The sequence below is a fragment of the Glycine max genome, chromosome 9 (assembly GCF_000004515.6).
Source record: "Glycine max cultivar Williams 82 chromosome 9, Glycine_max_v4.0, whole genome shotgun sequence".
Taxonomy (NCBI): Eukaryota; Viridiplantae; Streptophyta; class Magnoliopsida; order Fabales; family Fabaceae; genus Glycine; species Glycine max.
The window spans coordinates 42,760,359-42,785,361 of NC_038245.2; the positions used below are offsets into that span (position 1 = coordinate 42,760,359).

Sequence of the window (25,003 nt, forward strand, 5' to 3'; positions counted from 1 at the left end):
ATTGGGTTAGAATATTTAGAAACACATGTTTAAACATTTAATGTTTACTCAAACTTAAATTTGTTTTCATATTAGTATAACATTTTTTTTTTCAATTCATTCATTCTCCTTTGAACTTTTTAACTATTGGGATTCAAATAAAAGTCAAAAGTCATCAAAAGTCATTTCATATTTTAAAATTTGTTCAAATAATCTATAAATAAAAGAGAATAAATTGATACTTTTAAGAACACATTAATTTCTATTGTTTGAATTTCTTAATTTTACTACCTTGATTTAGTGGGGAAAATTAAAGTCAAGACCAATAATATCAAATTATTATTCAATAAAGCATAAATTTGTTTCAAGATTAATATAATATTCCTTTTCAATTTATTCTATTTTAAAAGTTTCCATTATTATTTAGATTCTAATAAAATAGTAAAAAGTCAAAAGTTATTGAAATCTATTAAAATTAATAAGCTATGAATAAAAGAAAACAAATAAATTAATACGTATATTTAGATTCTAATAAAATAGTAAAAAGTCAAAAGTGATTGAAATCTATTAAAATTAATAAGCTATGAATAAAAGAAAACAAATAAATTAATACGTATATTTAGATTCTAATAAAATAGTCAAAGGTCAAAAGTGATTTTATCTTTTAGAATCTATTCAAATTAATAAGCTATGAATAAAATTAATTAATTAATATGTATGTAAAATAATCAAAACCAATTTTTTTATAAGAACCAAAAAAAATCTTCAATTCATATTATATCTATCTGTCAAACATTTTTAGCTAATTTCTTACCTTTTTAACTAATTGAAAAACCTCTTTTACCATATTAATAGTAGTCGATAAACAATTTGTTTTTATTAACTTGTAGCATTTGATACTTCAAGTAGGATTTTAACTTTTAATTAATTTTTTATATTTTATTTCATTTTTACCCTAAAGTTATTTTGAAATAGATGACATGTTTATTGTATTTTATTTTCGCTATTATATTTTTTATTTTATTTTTGTATACTAATTTTATTTTAACTATTATACTATTTATTTAATTATTTTAGCATTGCACTAGAAGATATTTATTATTAAATAATATGAAAATATTAACACATAATTATATTTAAAAGTAAGCAATGATATTATCATATTAATTAACGAGGTATAAGTGTATAACACATATTAGGTGTATATTATTTTTATTTTATTTTAAACTTGATTACATTACTAAAAAAATTTACTTTCATCTGACAAGCCAAAGTAATCCTATCACTAGAAGTCAATAATTCAAAAGTAAATGTACAATTAATGAAATTTGACACCTTAGGCGACTAGCTAGCCTGGTAGTGACGGTTATTAACCTTGTAGGCTAGTACCATAGGTTTTATATATAGACATATTTTTACATATAGTAGTTGCATTAGAGTGTGCAGAGGTAATAACCATTAACTTAATTATACCTATCATCTCTCATGTAAGTAAAAGCAACACATATGAGTAAAACAAATAATGTTTACCTATGCTAATTAAACTAAAAAGTATTTTATTCTCCTATTATTAATAATATATAATATATCCTATGAAATATATTATTTGCATATAATTACATCGAAATATTAGCAAAAATATGTGAAAATATTATTACATTTCTCTAAAATAGATTTTAAATTAATGAAATATAATTAATAATTTTATTAAACTAAAAGTGTTAATTAACACCATTTCCTACCAAACCGATGAACCTAAAAATGTTTCTTTTATATATTCATTTTTCTGTCAGATTATTGTTCCATGTGAATAATTAATTAGTTGACAAAGCAGTAAGGTCGAGAGGTGAAAGCCTTGTTGTAATCAAATACTTGCACAATACTACGATATAATACTGATATGAAATACTCGAATTATGCTATATAATCATCAACAGAACTAAAATATGAATGTCTGAAAGGAACAAACTTTCCTTAATTATATAACTTCATGAAATAAAGATTGGATATATACAAAACAAATCAAAAATAAAGAAAATAACAAAATTTAATATCCCTTTGCTGTCATCAAATACAATTGCATAGTAGTACAATATAATACTCATCTAAAAATAGTCGAATTATGCTATATAATCATCAGTAAAACTAAAAATATGAATGTCTGATAATTTAACAACACAATTCTTTAATTTCATAATTAATTGAAGTCAAGCTTTCTCAATTAATGCATTCCTAATGACTTTCTTATTTTCCATATTACAGTGTGGCTAATGTACGTATTTGATACATAATCCCTTCATTATTAAACAAAGTTTCATCCAAAAAAAAAAAAAAATTGCCAATCAATAGTTTGAGTAGTTCACCAATAGCAAAAATATCTAGGACACCATACTCACTTCTAAATAAGAACTCACCAAAAAGCAAAGCACCGCCAATAAATGTTGTCACACCGAGAATAGGCAAGAGAATCGAGAGTGTACTCAGGAAAGTGCACTGAAATTTCTAGGTGAATTAGAAGTGACAGTTATGTAGAGATCACAAAATGAATCAACATATGCATGGCCTACTACACCTGTTCAACTGATTAACCCATTAATTACAGCTTCAACCATTGCATATCTCTACACTTTAAATCAGGATAATTTTTTTAACGTAAAAAATATATTTTTATTTTTTACTCTCGGTGTGTAGATTCCATTTAAGTGCATTATTAATAGCTGCCAGAGCCATATCTATGCGAGTATTCAACAAATTAAACCACACCCTTCAACCAAAATAAGGGAAAATAATATGTATTCAGTATTGCCATCAAACACAAACACACATACAGAATATCTATTCAGTATCCTATATATCCTATCTATTTAGATGGCCAAAGTGTAAAACTCGAGATTTAATAAATCTTACGTAAAATTGATCTAATAGTAAGAAAATATTAATAGCTTGGTCGGTAGCTTCTGGATAACATTCTACTTTGACTTTGGAGAAGAAATTTATACTTTTATAGAAGGTATAAGATGTAAATATACTTTGACTTGGGAGAAAAAAAAATAATTGCTGCATGTAAGTAAAATTATAAAATTTAACATACGTGAAGACTGAAGATATGGAGAAAAAATAGGTCAAGAACCGGGAAACACGAAAAACGGTTAAGCTATCAATGGACAATAGACTGCCCTGTAAGAGGGATGGAAACACATAATTGTTTTCGACATACTTAATGCAAGGAATTAGTCAATTTCAATTTTCATATATAAATATTTTTTTCCACTCAATTTGTTAACTATTGCTACACTCAGGCCTTCTTTCTTGTACTTGAGTGGCTTACACAGAAGAACTATTAACAACCCTCCAAACCCATTAACTAAATCAAGGAAAAGTGTAAGGATAAAAAAAGAAAGAAAGGAGAACCAAATTCGACCTTGGTATTAACTAACTGTGCCATCTGCTGTATGCATGCAAATTAATTAATATATGGTTTTTGAATAGTATGCATGAGAGATTAGACACTTAAATCAGATAGCGAGATCTGTTTTTCTGGGTGATATGCATATAACGTTTGTTTAGTCGTCAAGTAGGCTCTTATCTTAACCAAGACAGTGATTTTGTCACTGAATTAATTGATAGATAGGCAAATAATATAAAAAGTGAGGCAAAAATGGCAGGTGGAGGATTTTCTGATGCTGGAACACTCAAGAGGGCTCATCTTTACCAGTACAAGATTACTGGATATTTCATCTTTTCTTGCATTGTTGGAGCTCTTGGTGGCGCTCTATTTGGCTATGATCTTGGTGTTTCAGGTGAGTTAATTCTAGCTACCATCTTCAAAATAATAAACCATGGGAAATTTAGCACTTTTTTGTTTTAAAAGTTTTTTTTCTTAAACAATTCTACATTATTGATCAGCAATTAATTTCTCACGTAATTAAAATCTATCGAATTTTGTAAATTATTTTCAAAAAACCGTTTAAAAACCAAAATATTGAATCAGCTGAGAGATATTAACTTCTCATTCTTTTCTTTTGTTTTTACAGTTCTTTGTTTTCTAAAATAGTAATCAAACAAAGACCTTAATGTTCCCTGCATGTTTTATTAAATTTTGAAAGATAAAATAACGTTGGAATCTTTTATCACTTGTTGCTTGGTAATACAGGTGGAGTTACCTCCATGGATGATTTCCTCATACAATTCTTCCCAAAGGTGTATGAAAAGAAGCATGCACATCTTGCGGAGACAGATTATTGTAAATATGATGATCAGATATTGACACTCTTTACTTCATCTCTATACTTTGCTGCCCTTGTGTCCACGTTTGGTGCTTCCAGTGTAACAAAAACCAAAGGCAGAAAAGCTAGCATCTTAGCTGGTTCCGTAAGCTTCTTTATAGGAGCTATTCTGAATGCAGCTGCCAAGAGCATTACAATGTTGATCCTTGGGCGTATCCTTCTTGGTGTTGGCATTGGATTTGGTAACCAAGTAAGTTTAACCTTAACCAAATAACCATTTCCTCAAATTGAAAAAATTAACGGAAATTAATTGTCATTCATATAAGCCTTTACACTCCCGATTTGGCTCTTCTAAATTGAGTAAGGATAAAGTAGTAATCTCAATCATCACCGATAAGAAAATCAACCTTTAATATTCTAACAAATGCATGATGTGTTATATATGCATGTGTACCACATAATATTGTTTGTGATATTCTAACGCTTGCATGTATACCAGTGTACCTAATTCTAGCACATGCATGATCATGTGTTATGCATGTCTACATAATATCTACTGTTGATTTTCCCAACTAAGGATGGATAAAATAGATGAATTAAATTGAACCGCTATAAAATTGAACTGATATGTAAAAGTGGTTTGGACAAATTGAATTAAATTGTATAATAGTTCGAACAAACTGAGCTATGTATGAATTCGGGCGAATTAGGAGCTATTCAAATTTTAAAAATTGAATAAAAATCAGTTCAATATTTTATTCAAAATAGTTTAATTTTTTTAGTGTGCTGAGTTGAGTTTTGAATCAGAGGGCGAGCCCTGATGCAGCGGTAAAGTTGTGCCTTTGTGACTTGTTGATCATGGGTTCGAATCCGGAAACAGCCTCTTTGCATATGCAAGGGTAAGGCTGCGTACAATATCCCTCCCCCATACCTTCGCATAGCGAAGAGCCTCTGGGCAATGGGGTACGAAGTAAAAAAAAATAAAAATAAGTAAAGTAAGTTGAGTTTTGAACCAGTTCAGTTTAGTTTTTATTTTTAACAACCCTATTCCCATCAATGACTGATGTTGCTTACTTTAAAGCCAATATCTCCCTTTCAGAGAAGTTAAATCCTTATTACACCCCACTGGTGTTACCAATTTTAATTACTTGCATTATTTATTTTTTCTAATTATTGTGCAGGCTGTTCCTCTCTATCTTTCAGAAATGGCACCTGCAAAAGTGAGAGGAGCAGTGAACCAACTCTTTCAGTTAACAACATGCTTGGGAATTCTGATTGCCAACCTTGTGAATTATGGCACCGAGAAGATTCATCCTTGGGGGTGGAGGTTATCCCTTGGTTTAGCTACAGTTCCAGCAGTTTTTATGTTCATTGGAGGCTGTTTGTGTCCTGAAACACCCAACAGCCTTGTGGAACAAGGCAGATTCGACGAAGGACGAGCGGTGTTGGAGAAGGTTAGGGGCACTCCAAATGTTGATGCTGAATTTGATGATCTTATTGAGGCAAGCAGAGAAGCAAAATCCATCAAGAATCCATTCCAGAACCTTCTTTTGAGGAAAAACAGACCACAGGTGATAATTGGTGCCTTTGCTATTCCAGCATTCCAACAGTTAACTGGCAACAACTCCATCCTCTTCTATGCTCCTGTTATCTTCCAAACTTTGGGATTTGGATCTGGGGCATCTCTGTATTCATCGGTTATTACAAGTGTAGCACTTGTTGTTGCCACACTCATCTCAATGGCTTTTGTAGACAAGTTTGGCAGGAGAGCTTTCTTTTTGGAAGCCGGTGCTGAAATGATAATCTGCTTGGTAACTATACGTTTTTCACAACTTTTAAGTTTTATATATCCTTAAAGCTCATGCATAAAACATAAATGAAATGAAAAACACTGTTAGAAATAATTACATCAAAACTATTCATGCATATATGTATTTTTACTTACCTGTTTAAGTTATTAGAATTGTTGGTTAATGACTCTGATGACTAAGTTAAACAAGTACTTGTTCAAAAAGAAATCTTGAGATGATCTTGTATTAACTTGTTGCATAAATTAAAATAAATTTTTCGCTATTTAATTCTCTTAAAAGTTCTCTCATGTAGTTTTTTCATAAACACCTATAAATTTATAAGGATTTTTTTCTTAAGTCAAGAAACTGTTATTTAATTATCTCAATTAATAAGCTCCCATGATGAGTTAGAATCTGATCTAGGTTTAAGTGATTTAGAATTTGATCCTTGCTTCTCTAAAATTAAATTTCAGTGCATGGTAGGGCAACTATTATGTGTTGTAACTAACTAAGTTAACAGTTTAAACTTTTGGAATAGTTTTCTCTACAACAAACTAAACATGATATCCTCTACTAATTGTGTTGTTAATTTGAGGATTATATATTATTTTTATCCGCATGCAGGTTGCTATGGCTATAGTTTTGTCTGTTGAATTTGGAAAAGGCAAAGAACTGTCATATGGTGTTAGTATATTTTTGGTTATAGTGATTTTCCTATTCGTCTTGGCATATGGAAGATCTTGGGGTCCCTTGGGATGGTTGGTTCCTAGTGAGCTCTTCCCACTAGAGATAAGGTCAGCAGCACAAAGTGTTGTGGTGTGTGTCAACATGATCTTCACTGCTCTTGTGGCACAATTCTTCCTTGTATCACTTTGCCACCTCAAATATGGAATCTTCTTGCTGTTTGCAGCCTTAATTGTCCTTATGAGCTGCTTTGTTTTCTTCCTCTTGCCAGAAACCAAGCAAGTCCCAATTGAGGAGATTTATCTTCTGTTTGAGAATCATTGGTTTTGGAAGAGAGTAGTAGGAGAAGGGAAAAACACATCTGGGTCATCATCAAATGTATGAAGCAAAATCTCAAATGTTGTTCATTGCTAGGACAGGAACATTAAATTAATGTAGGAAAATAATAGGTGGACACCTAACATCTAGACCACACTTAGAGAGAGAAAGGAAGAGAAGACATTGGTGTATAAGTACATGATAGTTTATGTAATGTCATAGAAAGAAAAAGATTAACAGAAATAATAAATGTTGATGGAAGACTCTTGAAATATATGAGTATTCATATATTATTACTCTTGAATGTATGGATGTAGCAAAGCTAATTTTTTTAGTGATACATGTATTCTTTATAGAAAAGATAACTTTGTTTTAAAGCGACAAAAATCTTGTTCTAAATATCTAATATAATACAACTTATACACAAGCTTGAACATGCTGGTTCTCTTGCTCCTATATATTCTCAAATGCAATAGGAAAATCAAAAGATACGTGGTTCTCACAATGACCAAACAGAAAGTATATCTAAAATGATTCTTATTTGTCAACCTATTTTTCATAATTTGGAAAAAAATAGGAATTATCAAGTTGTCATGACTTAAACATTCACTAAAACCCGATATATTTGTGATTTCAAATTGAAAGTGAATCCAAAATAGTTACCGCTAAGAACTCTCCTTTATTGAAAATTGCCGATTTTAATATGAATATATGATAATAATAAATCATTTATAAGAATTAAATTTAATGATAAATGAACTTATGTAAATTTTATTTCTTTTTTAAATTATTTAGGGTTTTCCTTATGTAAATCATTTAAATTTTATTATTACTAATTTTTCCTAAATGGTTTATATAGATAACATATAAAAAGAATATTTATACAAATAGTAATTTTTACTTAGTTTGATTTATAGGTTTGGATAAATTTTTCCTAAGTGGTTTATATAAATAGTAATTTTTACTCCTTTATAGGTTTTGATAAATTTTGATCTAATTTTTTTTATAAATTTAAAATTATAAATATGTTAGTTTGATTAATAATATATTTACTTAGTTTTCAACATCACATAATTTTTCATTATCTCTATTTTTTAGTTTCCAAAAAAAATATACTGAATGTTGCAAAAATAATATTTAATATATTTGTGCCTAATGTTTTTTTATATAACAACTAATTAATTATTTTTTAGTACATTAACCTTTTTTATTTTTACTTCTTAATTAGATACTTCTTGATAATTAATTAAAAATATTGGAAAATATGAAAAAAAATAATACAATTAAGATTTTTTTTCCTAATAAGTGTATTGAAGAATTGGTAAATGAAAGAAATAAAAAAATGTATTTAAAAATATAATCATTTATTACATTTTGTGCCAAACGAGTGTATTAAAGTATACGAAAATGAAAGAAATAGGAAATTAATTTATTTAAAAATCAAAGTATTTATTACTTATTGTCCTCACTAGTACATTAAAGAATTTTAAAATGAATAAAAAAAAATAATGTATTTAAAAGTCAAAGCATTTATTACTTTTTGTTTAATTATTAAAAAGCATTTATTACTTTTTGTTTAATTATTAAAAAGCATTTATTACTGTAACGGCAATTCTCTTTACACGTATCAAACACAAAGTTGTTGATATGGTCTCTCGAAAAGTTAGTTCCTCAAGTCTAAAAGATCAACCTAAGAAATACTGGAACAATGATAAGAATAAGAGAATAAAGAGTGGTACATATAGGAACTATAATATTCGAAAGAGAACCACATTCACGAATACATGCTCTCGTTCAAATGCAAATATCTCTAAACTTCAATCCATTGAGGTATTAAAATTAATACACACATTTTATTTATTATTTTCTCCTTGATTTCTCATTTCACATTATTTATATAATTTGTGCGTGTTTTTCAATTAGTTCATGAATTATAGGAAAAAAAATAAAAATATAGTTCTCTTCATATTTTGGTATATCATTTCTATCTTCTTATTATAGTAGGCACTTAGGTTTATAATTGAGAAAGCAAAGATATTGCCATTTTTTTTTTACAAAATTCAATAAAAATGAGTCTTTTGACCGGTGAACACATTTCAAGGTCCAGCCAAAAACATTTCTCATACTTCTTCTACCCATGATTGAGATACTTTCAACTTGATCTTTTGTTTTCATGACTGTGGACGTGATGGTTGTTTGTAGTAATTGACATGTTGTTTGTTGTTCGATTTGTAAAATAATGAACATATGATTGCCCATTATTGGTGTTTTAGAATGTATTCTTAAGGTATAATAATGAATATTCCACACACAATTTTTTTTTCTTGTACATTCTATCAAATTTTCATTATCTTGTAGGCTAACGTTGAGAAAAGTATGTCTGAATTGAAGGGAGATGACCATCTTATAAAGAATCTTCGACGAGTAGCAAGAAATGTGAATAAGATTGTAAGATTTATGCTTATTTGTTTGTTAATTTTTTTCCTTTTCATTATGACAAGTCAAAATTGGATCTCAAACATGGTTCTATCACTCTTTATAATTGTTATGTCAAATTTTATCTCATAATGCATGTGTTTCATGCATTTATAAGCATGTTAGCATGAATTAAGATTTTTCTTAATTCCTTTCTTTTATGGCAAAGTCAAATCCCCTCCCCCTACTAGCATGCTGCTTCTTGTTTATTTAGAAAATAGTGACATTTAGATATGGGCTTCTTGTTATTTATACCTTGTGCAGAATAATATATGTTTTCCTATAATCATACAATAAGTCAAGAATTTAGGTTTAATTTTTAAAAATTTCATCACTGTTTCACATTTAAGTTGTTGTTTTCTTGCTTATGAAATTCATACGGTGTGGTTTGTACTTTTTTTTTTCTTCTTCATATAATCACTTTCATGAGTTTTTTTTTTCTTTTTCTTTTTTCAAGAATAGTTTGCACTTGTATTGCATTTTTACTCCAACGATGATATATATGTGTATTCTAAGTTCTAACATTTGATTTCAATTCTTATGTTAATTAGGTTGCTGAAGGACAAATATCCAGAGCACCTTCTAGTTATCCTTCGTACGTATCTGTATACCCTCTTAAAGAGTTGTAGCGTGTAAGCTCTTTAAATATGCATCAAATTTGTAATTGAGCTAAGAAGGATATATATGGTTTTCTTAGTTTGGTTTGTAGGGACCTCAGCAATGGTCTAGAAGCTATACCCATTCCAGTTACTAATGAGATTGATGATTCTCCTATCACACCTAACGGTAAGTTTAATTAGTTTAAAGTAGCAAATTCTGTTAATTAGAAGATATAATAATAAAATTTCAAAGTCAGTGCAATTTTTTTTTAGAAACTTTCACTTTAGCATTCAAAGTACGTAACTATATGAATAATTGTTTGACTATATAGAACTATTTTGGCATAATCTAGTTCCATTTTTTCCCCCAAAATTTCTATGGTTCAATATCATATATGTCTATTGTTTACTTGGTATTTTCACTTCTTCTGATGTTTTATTTAAGAAACTTCTTTTTGTCAAATCACTAACTTGGAGTTATCATCAATATTGTTTTAAAATTGCAGGCTTTACATATATCACATCTAGCCAAGTTGCAAACAACGTGAAAGTTCCATCTAGTGATGACTATGGTTGTCAATGCAAAGGAAATAGTTGTAGAACTAACAAGAATTGTTGTTTTAGACTTAATAACATGTATCCATATGTTCGTCGTCGGAAATGTAGCAGGTGATAATTTAATTTAAGTTTTATTTTCTTCTATTTAATATATAAGTTTATTGCCATTGAAGACACCGAAAGTTGGAGACCTACCTTGGGTAAATATTATAAATCTAGATAATATGACCAATATTAATTTAGTTTATTTATTTTCTCCTCTTTACCTTCAAATTGAATATTTGAAAGGGTCGAACAATCTGCAAAAAATGTTCCTTTGCCTTCTTGCGTTTCATTTAGGGATATAGTGCGTTTTAAAGTAAATTGACATATTCTTTGTTTTTCTAAGATTATGTTTTAATTTATTTATTTTTTTCTTTGAAAAAGAAAATTGTTTACTGCCATTCAATTTTTCCCCATCGCATTTCAAAAGGCATATTATATCTAAATTTCTTATGTATAACCTAATGGATTCTTTCTTTTCTAAACACTGTTGAAATCATGTTTTCTTTGCAATATTCCAAAACTTTTTTTTCTAGTTGATTTTCTATCTTCTATAAGTCATTTCTTTTTTAGACATCTTCTACAAGTCATGTTATTAACATTCCTTGTTGGCTATACCTTTAGATTGATCCAAGCTAGAGATATTGTGTTTGAATGTGGTCCAAGATGTGGATGTGGTCCTGATTGTGGCAGTAGAGTATCTCAGAAGGGTTTGCAGTACCAGCTTGAGGTCATTTATCCATACTTTTAAAAAAATTCTTTTTAGCTATCACTTATGCGTGGACATGCACATGACAAATTCATAATATATATATATATATATATATATATATATATATATATATATATATATATATATATTTCTTTTGCCTAGGTTTATCGTACGTCTGACAAAGGATGGGCTGTTAGAACTAGGAATTTTATTCCTGTTGGAGCTTTAGTTTGTGAACTTGTTGGGGTACTAAAGAGAACTGAAGACTTGGATAATGATTCACACAATGACTACATAGTTGAAATTGATGGCTGGGAAACTATAAAAGAGATAGGTGGACGAAAGGTAAGAATAACATTATTCATTTAATTAAACTTAAAAAATTTATTTAAAAGTTTTTTTGAATGATATAACTTTTTAGCTTAATTTGAGTGTTTGATATTAAGTAGTTATTAATATCATAAATGATTTTTTTTAATTGTATAAATTGTATTACTTTATAAGACATTATAAACGTAATAAAATACTAAATTTTATCTATTTATATATATCATGATATTCAAAATTGTTTTGGTAAAAGGTTAAAAAAAAATTACATGCAAAATACGGGCAGAATGATATTGAAAGTATTTGTGCAATATCAACATATAGATACATTTGTTTGACACAAATACAACACATTTACAACTATTATTTAGAATTGTCCATGCTTCTGATAACTAGTAATTGATCCAGTACACTATAACAAAAGGAATCAAATAAATAACCATACTTCCAAGTATATAATTATTACATTACTTGAAAGTGTGGTATTGAGATATTTTGCATGATCTTTTTTCTCAGAAACGATTGCCTGACGAGCCATTGCCTGCAAAAATTTTCCTTGAAAATAAGGATGATGAGACAACCAAAAATGATCCAGAGTTCTGTATAGATTGTAGTTCTTTTGGTAATGTGGCTAGGTTCATCAACCATAGTTGTGATCCTAACCTATTTGTTCAATGTGTTTTGAACTCCCATTATGGGATCAAACAAGCTCGAATTGTACTATTTGCTGGAAGAAACATACGTCCTAAACAGGTAAGAATCTTACTTTAAGTACTATTATTAACAATTTTGTTATTCAAATTTCCACTCATGCATGTGCTCTTATATATTATTATTATTATTATTATTATTATTATTATTATTATTATTATTATTATTTCATTTTACTCCAAGATAGTATAAAGGGATAGACTAAGACTTATTAATCTAGTCATTAATTTCTTGCTAGCTAGATTGTTGTCATATATATGATCTAATCTTTATAATATGTTGATATACATATATATTGACCCTTTGTATCTTGCTGTGAATTGAATCATTTATTCATCTCTTTGAGAATCAAGAACACATCTCTTTGAGATTTAAACTTTGTGAAAAAAATCAATAGTGTGAATTGGCTATGCATCATGTCATGTCCTTTGGTAAATAGTTAATGTGCAGATCGATCACTACATTGGTTTTTCAATCCCTTTTTACTTGTTGTGAGTAGAATCATATTATCCTTGAGATTAAGAACATTTCATCACCTAATTCTCACTTTTTTCTCCTTTTTACTCTTAATATTACTAGTAGTACTGCTAAAAGATTATTAACCCATGCCACCTTTTAAAGATTGTTGTTATGCTATTATATACAATATTGCTAGATATATACATGCCTCGTAGCTGGTTACTTTCTACATGTGGGACATCTTTCTTGGAATGATAAAACGTGATATGTTTCAACAGGAACTTACTTATGACTATGGTTACCGACTTGATAGTGTTGCTGATGTCGATGGAAAAATCAAGCAATTACCATGTTACTGTGGTGAAGCTACTTGTCGCAAGCGTTTATACTAGTTTGGTAACACAGGCAGTGCACATCTGTCTGATTTTAGAGTGGAGTTATTACACAACATTGTGTTTAAAAATGATGATCCAAAATTTGGAAGTGTATGAGTTGATTAAATATGAATCTTTGGTTTGTTTGTCTAATAAGATGAAGAATGTTTTTCCTTTTCTTTTTTTGAATGGTCGATGAATCTCATGAAAGACTTTAAGGGTTGAATGTTATTTGGCAGGGTTACTATGTTTTTCTAAAAGGATTGGGGTCCCCTTAATTATTATCCCTCACTTAGTACATTGATTTTCTTGCCTATTTATTGTTCTTGTATAATTATTATTAGTTTATATGATGACATCAATGCGTTTGGTTTTATATCATGAATGTCTCATATCAAATGTTGATTATGAAGAAAAATAAGTAAGATTGAAAAATATATAAATACTTAACTAACACAATAACTTTCTTTACTTTTAAATATGTTTTTTCTTTTAAAATAGGCTTAAATATCTGTTTTAGGCCCATTAGGATTCTTGTATTTTAGCACAAAAGATCATGGTTTGAAAACATCATGGTTTTGGCTAATTTCCACATAACATGTATTTGAGGTTTATTGATTTTTCTTATAAATTAAAAAATAATAGATATGTGATGTTTTGAGATCATACAATAGTTTCTCTTCACACACTTTTATAATTTATTGAAAACTATAAAATTTTGAGTATGATTCCTTGTATAAAAGTGAAAGCTACAAATTTTGTAATTTTTAATAGTAGACTTCAAACAATAATAGTGTTTCAAAAGAGTGTGGGAAAAATGTATTATCAACATTTCTCATTTATTTACTTCTAGTGACACTGTCAAAAGATTTTAGGAGTGTGACCATCTTGGCCAAAGGAACTCAAAATTTTTGAAACAACTTTATATATTATTAAGTATAATTTTTTAGACTAAAATATATTTCATATCTATATTTTTGGTCAAACTTAATTTTGGTTCTTATAGTTTATAGTTTTGAATTGTTCAATTTTGTCTTTATACTATAAAAAATAGATGAATTAAGTCTTTATGCATTAACAACCAAAGGACCAAATAGGGATTAAATCTAACTATTTTTTAAAGAATAGGAACTTTGATTTGAAATTACAAGGAATAAAATCAAATTTAACTGCACACTGGAATTTTTTTTTTAATTCTTTTGATCAAATTTAACTGCACACTGGAATTTTTTTTTTTAATTCTTTTGACAACAATTTCATCTTGTCGATATTTTTAAAACTCATCTTGTAAAGAGGTAAAGATATCAAGATAATGTATAGGAATTAAGAATATACAAAGTAACCAAGACAATACAATGGATAGAGATAACATAAATAATGATTTTTTTTTACATCAACAATAATGATATTCTTCCCTACACAAGTAACAAAGAATATCATTGCTAACAAGTTTACCTACTTTTGATACTGCCAATTGGTATCATTTCAGAATTGCAAGTTTATCTACGTTTATCGTTCTATGTGGTACTACTACATTCAGAGATCCCTAACCATATTCTTTTCTTCTAATTTTAGAACTCTTATCCATTTTTTCCCCTTTCATCGTAACACTGGTAATTTCTTCTGTCTCTTTTTACAATGATAACCTGTCTAGGTAGCTTATAAACAGGCTCTGGTGGAGCTGATTTACCAAAAGCCACTGTGATTTGATAAATGTAGTCATCATCCAAATATTCATCGTCTAAAACAAGTGCACTGCCTTTCTCAACAGCTTGCTCCAACAGTGATAAAATTCCTTCCATGCAAAGTGCAGATCTTGAGGTCTCGCTAACATCTGCTGCTCCTGAAAACTTGTCAGAATAAAGATCTACTATGTTACTGCCAGAATTGTTATTAGTTCCAGGCAACATTTGTGGCTCGCGAGAAATGGCCATGACATCTTCTGTGGTTTCAGCTTCACAGGATTTCATAGGAAGTGATGCAGCATCAGTAACCACAGGCACTGATAGATTGCTATTTTCAGTGGGACAAGACACAGCCTTGTGCAAACTGACATCATCTGAATTAGATAAAATGCTTATGTCAAGAGGTTCATTGCATAGATGCTCAACTGGATTCTTCTGTAGACACAATGCTTATTAGTTTTGCTCCAATCCTTCGATAGTCGCTTGTATTTAGTTCTTGGCAATTTATTCGCACAAGCTCACACTCTTCAAATGCCTCTCTGATATTAGTTAGAAGGTCCCAATAAACACCATTTTTTCCTGATACAACAAAAAGTTATGCATGTGTCAGTTTGAAGAAAGAACAAGAATTTTCATTTCTCTGTTATAATGGATGTTCAAAACAATCTACCTAGCTTGCGTATGGGCATCAAGTCCCTTCTCTTTTGACGCATTTCAGTTGCTTTTTTGAGTGTTGTTTAATTAGCCTAGGATATACTGGAGACACTGGTTTCCACCGCATGAAAGGAAATCGCAGACGAGTTTCGTAGTTGTAGTTTTTGCCCCGGAAAAGGTACACTGTGCCACCCTGTCTGTAAATGATTAAAGAACTGCATCTAAGTATTAGACTCCTACATTTTTCTAAACAAAGCAATATAAACTACAAAATACTAATGAAAAACACAACCTCTTCATAATAACAACCACATTATCCTATTTTATCAGAAAAGTGGACAGACACAAGAGAATATATGAAACTTCGAATATATTAAGAGAACTAGAATATAGTCACTTTGATTCAATCACAAGATTTCTGATTAGTTAACAATTTTTACATTGACACATCACAATCAAACTTTATATTATAAAGAAAATACCAATGTTTAGTTGGCGCGTAGATTTCTCTGTGGCCTTAATCAAGCGATTGATTTCATCCTTTGTCAACGGTTCTCCTAAAACCTCATCTCTCGAACCGGTTCAACCTCTTCCTCATCCGGCGGCGGCAGAGCGAGCGCGAGGAAATCCTTCTCCGTCGTCCCCGATTCTGACGTTGGTAACATCCCAATTTTTCGTAAATAAATTTAAAAAAAAATCTTTTTAGTAATAAATAAATAAATAAATATAGAGCAAATAATAGGCTGAGTACCCTAGGTATAAATAGTTATGTTAAGTCAGCTGACTCCTTTTGGCCTCATTTTCGTTTTTCCTCTTCTCCTCTCAAAACCCTTTCTTTTTCCCGCAGCCCACCAAACCAGTCTCAGAAAAACGACGATCTTGAACCCGTTCACCGTTGGATCGTCGTGAAATTTGAGTATCATGTTCGCAACATAATTCCGAGAATTATCACCGTCGGGAATTTCGATATCATGTCTGAAATGAGAGAAAAATCCTTCGTATTGTAGCCTTTTTCTTTCCCGCAGAAACCCAGAGCTGTCTTGGTAAAACTACGATCCCGATTTCATTAACCGTTGGATTATTGTGAAATTTGGATATGTTGTTCGAAATTCAATTCCGCACGCTTCCACCGTTGGGATTTGCGAGATAATATTCGTGGAGGGAGAAAAAGGAATCGTATGAAGACAGTACAAGTGGAGGTTTCAATCTCTTCTCCGTCTCTCTGACGTTTGGGAATTCTATCGGAACAGTCGGATGAATAATTGAAAGAATTTCCGGGAACCGCTAGAGATGTTGCTATCACTGGCTGAAGACACGTGAGCCCGCTTAGAGGTAAGGGATGAGTTATTCACAGTCGGGGATTAGTGAGAACATGTGTAGGGATCCTTAGAGGATTAAATTGGGATTTTATTTTGGGATGTTTGTTAAATTGCAATTTTTCCTTTATGATTATAAATAAAATATTGATGTCCTGATGAAAATTGCTTGATAAATTGTGCCCTTGATATTTGTATATTTGGACCTACGATTTGGATATAATTGTGTAATATTATTTGAGGGGTTTTAGTCCTCATGTTGTGATAGTCTTTTATATAAATTGTTATATTGAGGATATGAAATGATAATTCAAATTGTGAGTATGTGATGAATTGAAGAATAACATGTTGCTTTGAGATTATAATATTGTTATTGAGATTGAGTATAAGTGTAAAGTTGAACATGTGTTAATTTGTGAGATACGTGTAAACATGTGATGGTGGATTGTGACACTATGAGATGTGAAATTGTGAATGAGTTCTAGTTGTGGATAAGTGTGTAGTTAACACTTGATGTGAAATTACTTGTGTTGTAAGCTATGAATTGTACAATACCCGACCAGCGTTATCTTGAGAAAAGCGTGGATGCGCAGTGTTAAAGAGAAAATGTAGGTTTCCTATTTAGGAACCAGTGTTAAATCGTAGCGCAATTGTGTTGAACGTGTTTAAAACACGAGTGTAAGGTCGTGGGTATTGTATAATTCATGAACAGTGTCTGCATGTAAAAAAAAAATTTATTTTAGGGGTTGGACCTGAATCAGGAGGAAGAGGCCCTGACGGACTCTTTAGAGTGTAGGCCTTGGGGGTCACCGGGTTTGAGTGCTCCTTTAAGCCTATGCTGATCTCATATGGTTGGAGCATTCTCGCAAAACATCGTGACCCTGACTGGTCTCCCTATGATCTTACTTAGTGAGAGTGACCTGACAAACCCATTGTGTGGTGTGTCTTGTTATGTACTCCTAAGCGCCCTATGGTGGTTTTTCACTGACATGGTACCACATTGCATATAGAATTGAGTCTTAGCATAACTATTGCATATGCTTGCTAATTGATGTGTTATTATATCTTGATCGAAGTGTGGGATTCTTGTGTAATGTGATTGATAATTGAAAAGTGAATTTTGAATGACGAAGTGGTGAAGTTACGTGAGCTATGTTTAAGCAAGTGGTATCTCATTTATATAATATGTATATTTAATTGTCTTGTTTCTCTATTAGCTAGGAATGTGATAACTCACTCCCTGTGTGTTGTTGTGTTTGGATCCTGTGATGATCTTGAACTTGTGTTCGGGGGAGCATATGAATAGGGGGATGACTATGAAGAACCTCATGCTAGAGGACACGGAAACACCACGCTCTGATAGGATGTGACATTAAGATATAGGTTCTATATTAATTGTATGAGACTTATATGACTTTCTTTGAGTATAGATGACTTTATTATTTATTTGGAGAAGTTTGAATATGATGGAGAAGAAAATGAATGTGAGCCTTTTACCTTTGAAAAGCTTGTATTTAAAAATGTTTTAAAAATACTTTTAATTAATATTTGAATTTTTATTCCTTTATTAATATATATGTGAGGGGTAGAGGGTGTCACATTGTCGACGGCCGTGAAGCGGCGAGTGTGACATGTTTCGTCTTCGATTTCCTGGAGCGTTCGGCGGCGCCGGTTGAACTTGTCGGCGTTGGCGTTGTTCCAGCGCGAGAAACGGAGCTCCGTGGAAGAACGCTCGCGGGTCGGGTTCGGGTTAACTGGTGGGGAGAATATGGGCAATTGAATTGCCACCTTCAGAATCGCATCCATTTCTTCTTCTCTCGATCCTGCACTGCCATAAACCCTTCATAAAACTCAATCACCATTGGCAACGACATCAGCGACGTCGTTTTTTGATCTTCGGGATAGTGGCAAGAACGTAGTTATATGCACTAACAAGGATATATTATTTTCTGCTGCGTTTGAGCAACAATACAGTCTACAACTGAGAAACTGTAGAAATTACACGGTTTTAAGGTAATAATGTTCCTTGATCTTCCTTTTTCTGTGTTTTATGGTTAAAGGGTGTTTGGTTTTGTTTGCTAAGTTGAAGATTTCTTCCAAATATGGTACTGGTTATGCTTTCAGTTTGGGGGGAAGTTAACCAGTTGAGTTTTATATGAAATGGGTATCTCTGTTGTAGTCATGAAATTGTGTCATGTGGCAATTAGAAGGCTCTTAATTGTTGGCGTGTTCGTTGCTGTGATAGTTGTTTTCCAATGTTGTTGGACAGCGTATTATTCTTTGTTGGATGCTGGTGGGAGCTCAGTGGCTTTGCCAATTAAAGTTTTCCTTTCTGGAACTTCGCAACAGGAGGGTGTGTTTAGATCCACAGCAGCAACCAATGTCATGTTTAATGTTACTTTTGCCTCTCATTCAAAAGAATATGCTTCTGAGAAAGAAGCTGATTTGGAATCTGATGGGGGCACAAGTTCAAGAGAGGGTAGCATCCCCAACAAGGGTTTTAAAGTGGCAAGTCATCATGAGGATGCAATTTACAGTTACACACAGAAAAGACCTAAGTATGCTGATTTGAGCACATCTGATATGTTGCTTGCTGTGAAAAAACCTTCAAATGAGAGTATAATACAAAGTGTGGAAATGAAATCTCAAAATGAGAATGCACAAGTGTTGAAATCTCCTTTGTCCAAGTCAAATAGTAAACCTAAGATGGGTACTTCATCAACGAGTAGTAAGTTGGTGTGGCCAACTTCAATAACACAGATGAACTCTTTGATGCTTCAGAGCTTTAATAGTTCTGCTTCTATGGTATGTTTTTCAGCTTCGTGGTTCCTATTTGAGCCACTGTGGAATCTTTGGAGTCCTAATTTTCATGTATTATGTATTGATGACAGAGGCCAAGGTGGTCTTCTCGACGGGACAGGGAACTCTTATCTGCAAAACTAGAGATTGAAAATGCCCATGTCATGTCAAATTCTTCAGGACTTTATGCTTCTATTTTCTGGGATGTTTCCAAGTTTTCAAGGTATCCTAGCAATTCTTCAATATGTTAGATGTATAGCATTGCGTTAGAGTATTATTCTTTTATTATTATAATCTCATATATCAGTTGCAAGTTGTCCTGTGGTTTTTTGGTTAGTGTGCTACTATGATTTGATTAGATTTGGAACTTTTAAAATCAATTTCAAGAATTCATGTCATTTAATCCTACAAGTTTAAATATGCACATTGTCAACTAGACTTCCTCTGTACCAGCAATAATTTGGAGATCATTCCATCTGTTGGCCTGGAAAACAACCCCCTCCAAAAAAAAAAAAAGAATTCTGTGTTGATGCATAGGTCCTCTTTCAGTAGATAACTGTAACACATTTATACATCTGTTCTTCAGGAGTTATGAACTGATGGAGCGCAAGCTCAAAGTTTTTATCTATAGAGAAGGAGCAAAACCAATATTCCAACAACCAAAGATGAGAGGAATTTATGCCTCAGAGGGGTGGTTTATGAAGTTGATGGAAGGAAATAAAAGGTTCATTGTGAGGGATCCCCAAAAAGCTCATTTGTTTTACTTACCATTCAGTTCACAAATGCTAAGGGTTACTCTTTCTAACCGGAAACAGATGAAGCAACATCTTGAGAAATATGTGGAGCTAATTGCAGGAAGATATTGTTTCTGGAACAGAACTGATGGAGCAGATCATTTTCTTGTTGCTTGTCATGATTGGGTGCGCTTCCAATGAATAACTTCTATTAGTATTCATGTAACATTTTTACAGGATGGTGCTGGTAAATTTCTCTTTTAAGATTGGCATCCTTTTAGAAAATGCTTTTAAGCAAACAACCATATATCAATTCAGAAATTTGATCAGATCATACTCAGCCACATATAGTTGAATTGATCATATACATCACAAGGTGGCTCACGCACACAACTTGACATGTGTACAATTCATTTTGATCAGAGGACCTTGTTTTTAGAATGATGTGGCTAAGTTATGCCATTGTTGAATACTTGTTATGCTAAGTCACGGAATATTCCACTTGTTTTACACAATAGAATTTGATTCAAATTCTAAGATAAATTTTGTCCTTTTGAAAATATTCGGCATAGTGCTTATGTGTCTAGTGAAAAGGGATAATGTCCCCATGCTAATGTTATTTCAAGTTGCTGAACCTGGATCTATGGTGCAGCTTAAATTTTATGCACTATGAACATAGGGTGCTGTATACAATTGCAGGCCTCTCAAATCACTAGGCAACCAATGAAAGGTTGTATTAGGTCTCTTTGCAATTCTAATGTTGCTAAAGGCTTCCAAATAGGGAAGGACACTACTCTACCTGTTACATATGTACACTCTGTGATGGGTCCACTAAGACGATTTGCAGGGATTCAGAAAGGTCTATTCTGGCCTTTTTCTCTGGAAGCATGCATGGTTATGTCTGTCCGATCCTGCTAAACCACTGGGAAAATAAAGAACTTGACATGAAAATTTTTGGTCCAATGCCACGAGATTTGGAAGGCTAAAAGATGTATATGGAATATATGAATAGCAGCAAGTATTGCATATGTGCTAGAGGCTATGAGGTTCACACCCCAAGAATAATTGAGGCCATTTTTTCTGAGTGTGTGCCCGTTATCATATCAGATAATTATGTGCCACCTTTATTTGAGGTATTGAAGTGGGAGGCATTTTCTGTGTTTGTTCGTGAAAGGGATGTCCCAAGTCCCAGAAACATACTTCTCTCAATCCCAGAAGAGAAGTACCTGACACTGCATTTGGGAGTAAATAAGGTTCAGCAGCACTTCCTGTGGCACAAAGTTCCTGTTAAGTATAACTTTTTTCATATGATTCTTCATGCAATATGGAACATTGGCTTTCTGAAGAAGGTTTCCCTGCAAATCAATTGATGTGAACAAGATTTAGTATAAGTCAGCATGAAATACTACCAAAATGATAGACTAAGCAACTTTGATAGCAAAAAAGTTCTTTCTCAAGCTTTCAATATGTTGGAAGGCTTATAAACCCAAGCTGCACTATGGATTTTGCCCGGTTGAACTTGACCCTCTCTTTAATCTCTTGGGCTAAAATCATTTTTGATTACTGTAAATGGTCTTTTGGACTGTTGTGTAAATAAAATTCTTCTGAAGCCATTTGAGGTTTACCTTTCTTGTCCATGTTTCCAGCACCCATGATGAAACAAATTTTCTATACAAGCAATCATATCTTATTTAATGAAATGTTCAATGCCCAATTCTAAAGGTCTCTATGCATTGAGATGTTCAATCATTTCTTTGCAGGATTGCACTAGATTACAAGTTACTTGTCTTTGTTAAAGATGTGGGATGCAGGAAATTTCTGATCGCAGACTGGGAAACTATTGGCATGATTGTATGGTTATGTGCAGAAATAAACTCATTTCTCACTTTACTAGTTACTAGTAATAAGTTAGGGCAAGACAAGACTTTCCCAAGTATCAATCTGTCTCAAGAAATTTCTTTGTAAAGCATGACATCACTATATTTTTGCATGATGTTAACAATGCTGCATTATGGGTACTAGTACTTTAGTGGTACAAGTAGATGCACATTGCACAGAAACTTTTCTGGACACGGCTTCAAGTCTTTAACACATAGTCTAAAAAGTCGGCTGCACATTTTTTGCAACCTTAAATTGGTGGTGCAAAGGGCAAACTTTTAAGTCAGAGAAATAACGCTGGCAGATACAAGATCTATAACTTTCGCAGCTTTTAACTATACTAAATCACTGCTTGCAGATCTTTGTATTTTTTTCTTTCATTTTTCAATTTTTTATTATGAAGTCTACAGACCAGTCCATTAGCTCGCAGCAAAACGCCAATCAGATAAAAACATAGTCCATTTAATTAGTGAGTTAGCTAAGTTCAGTCCATTTATATGCAGACCAAAATAGACTGAACTAAACAAATCTAACTAAATTTATAATTTTTAATGCTGGAGAGTGCGAGAGCCAGAGCTAGAGAGAGAGTGGGTGAGTGAAAGAAACAGAGTGAGGGTGAGAGAGGGATCCCGACACAACTAGGCTGAAAATAGGCATGGCCAACAATCAACGAAGACACTGGCGCTACGACGACGTGAACGTGGAATGGCAAATTAGAGGGACGCACCGGGTGTTTGCTCTTTCTACTTCACAAGATTTTCAGAGGAGATGGATGAGAAGGATCTGTGGTTTGAATTTAAGAAATGAGGGGATGTGAGAGAGGTATTCATTACAAAGAGAAGAAATAGAGGTGGGCGGAAGTATGAATTTGTTCGATTCAAAGGAGTGGACAATGTAGGGAGGCTTGAACACCAGCTGGATAACATGATAATCGAGGGTTTGAAACTGCACGCCAATCGCCCAGAGCATGAAAGGGAGCCAACAAAAAAGGGTGAATCTACCATTGACGTGAAACACAAGGTGGGGATAGACCATACGTTCTGGAACGGCGGAGCACTGAAACAACAACAACATCCATGTCGAATACAAGCACCAATCTCGTATGCAACAGTGGTGGCGAAAGGAAGCAACACCATGGAGAGGAGATGGTTCCCAACGAGATCAATCTCCCATTCGACAATGTAGATTGATATACCCATAGAAGAAAATAAATGGAAGACTAAGGAACTTGGAGCTATTCGATAAAATGGAGGACAAGACATGACGCCTAAATACCTAGGTGGGGATATGGTATTATTGATGGGGCTGACTGACACAAGAGCTGAAGAAATGTGCAGGGAGGGTGCTGCGAATGGAACAACATTATTCTACTCGCTGGAGAAATGGCAGTCAAGTATGAGGACTAGGTTATTGATCTTCGACGACTGGACAAGGCTCAGGTGCTGAGAGGAGTTTACAATCTATATGACGAAGGAGACATGCTACAGTGCAGACACTTGTAAATGGCGGTCTAGGAGCATGGTGGGGTCGTCGGAGGAAATCAGTTCCGATGGTGGGGTCGACGGAGGAAATGGAGTTGCCATTAACAGCGGCGTTTGAGTTATCAGTTTCCAAAACAACAACAGCGAAAATGGAGTAGGAAAGCTGAGAGAAGGTTCTTGTGACAAGCACTTTTGAGACGTAAAGATTATCAAAGTGGATTTTACTTTAATAACGTTTTCTTTGTACCCACGGTCAAGAAATTAAATCTCTATCGGCATACCTTAAAAAACTCAATCATCTATTAATTATGCTGGGCCTTGTTGATGAAAGTCATTGTATTATAACAAAGTAAAATATTTATACAAAACAAAGTTCTTCACAGATATTCAATATAAATGAATACATATGATTCAAACTCAATTTATGTATTAATGTTTGATTTATAAGCTTGATAGCAAACATATAATATGTTCAATTTAAGTTTAGTGTATAATCAAACTAACAAAACGAAATCACTTTCTTAAAAAAAGTAAGATATCATGATAGCTCAAAGTCATGAGACTATATAATCTTAAGCTTTAGAGATTATTTAAATAAGTTTTATCTCTCCCAACAAAAAAATTTCTATATGCATAATCAAGAAATTAAACTTCTGTCAAGATATTAAAAGAACTTAGTCATCTAACAATGTTGGCAACCAATGAAACCACATTCTCTTTCTTTTGTTTTGATTAACAATTAAATGAAGCCACATACGAATTGAATGGATACATATTATGATCGCGAAATCTCGTGTAACTGTGTTGTATTGTATGTATCATAGTTAACTGCTACTACATACATATGCATCACCGGGTTGGGCCATTAGCATTTTTTCCCATAACTTCCAGAAAGTCCAACAGAACCTTTATGGCCCGTGCAAACAATAAAGACGGTGTTAATTGTGAAAGGAACTACACAGAACTTGATTCATCTAGAAAATATTTTTTCTTCATATTGATTATTAGAATATAAATTCATTAAAATGATATAAATATCTTTAATAAAAAAAATAACATTTCAGACAAGAATTTAATAACTATTACATTATCAATCAATTAAAAATTCTTATTAATAATACTATAATATAAATACATAAACTATTTTCTCTTAAAACAATTGAAAGCCAATCACTTTTGCGGAGAAAACTATGTGTGGCATG

At 32.1% G+C, this 25,003-nt stretch overlaps 1 protein-coding gene and 1 pseudogene across 1 annotated transcript; both read left to right on the forward strand.

Annotated features, from left to right (window-relative positions):
• Window positions 1-3,637: 3,637 nt before the first annotated feature.
• Window positions 3,638-13,272, forward strand: LOC100783066 (sugar transport protein 14). The gene is made up of 12 exons (XM_041005500.1): window positions 3,638-3,779; window positions 4,133-4,455; window positions 5,387-6,016; window positions 6,620-7,057; window positions 9,356-9,445; window positions 10,024-10,067; window positions 10,182-10,258; window positions 10,578-10,740; window positions 11,296-11,401; window positions 11,546-11,728; window positions 12,227-12,463; window positions 13,159-13,272. The coding sequence occupies exons 1-12, from the start codon at window positions 3,638-3,640 to the stop codon at window positions 13,270-13,272; spliced, it is 2,547 nt and encodes an 848-aa protein (XP_040861434.1).
• Window positions 13,273-18,415: 5,143 nt separating this feature from the next.
• LOC112997790 (probable glycosyltransferase At3g07620) lies at window positions 18,416-21,909 on the forward strand (annotated as a pseudogene).
• Window positions 21,910-25,003: the final 3,094 nt, after the last annotated feature.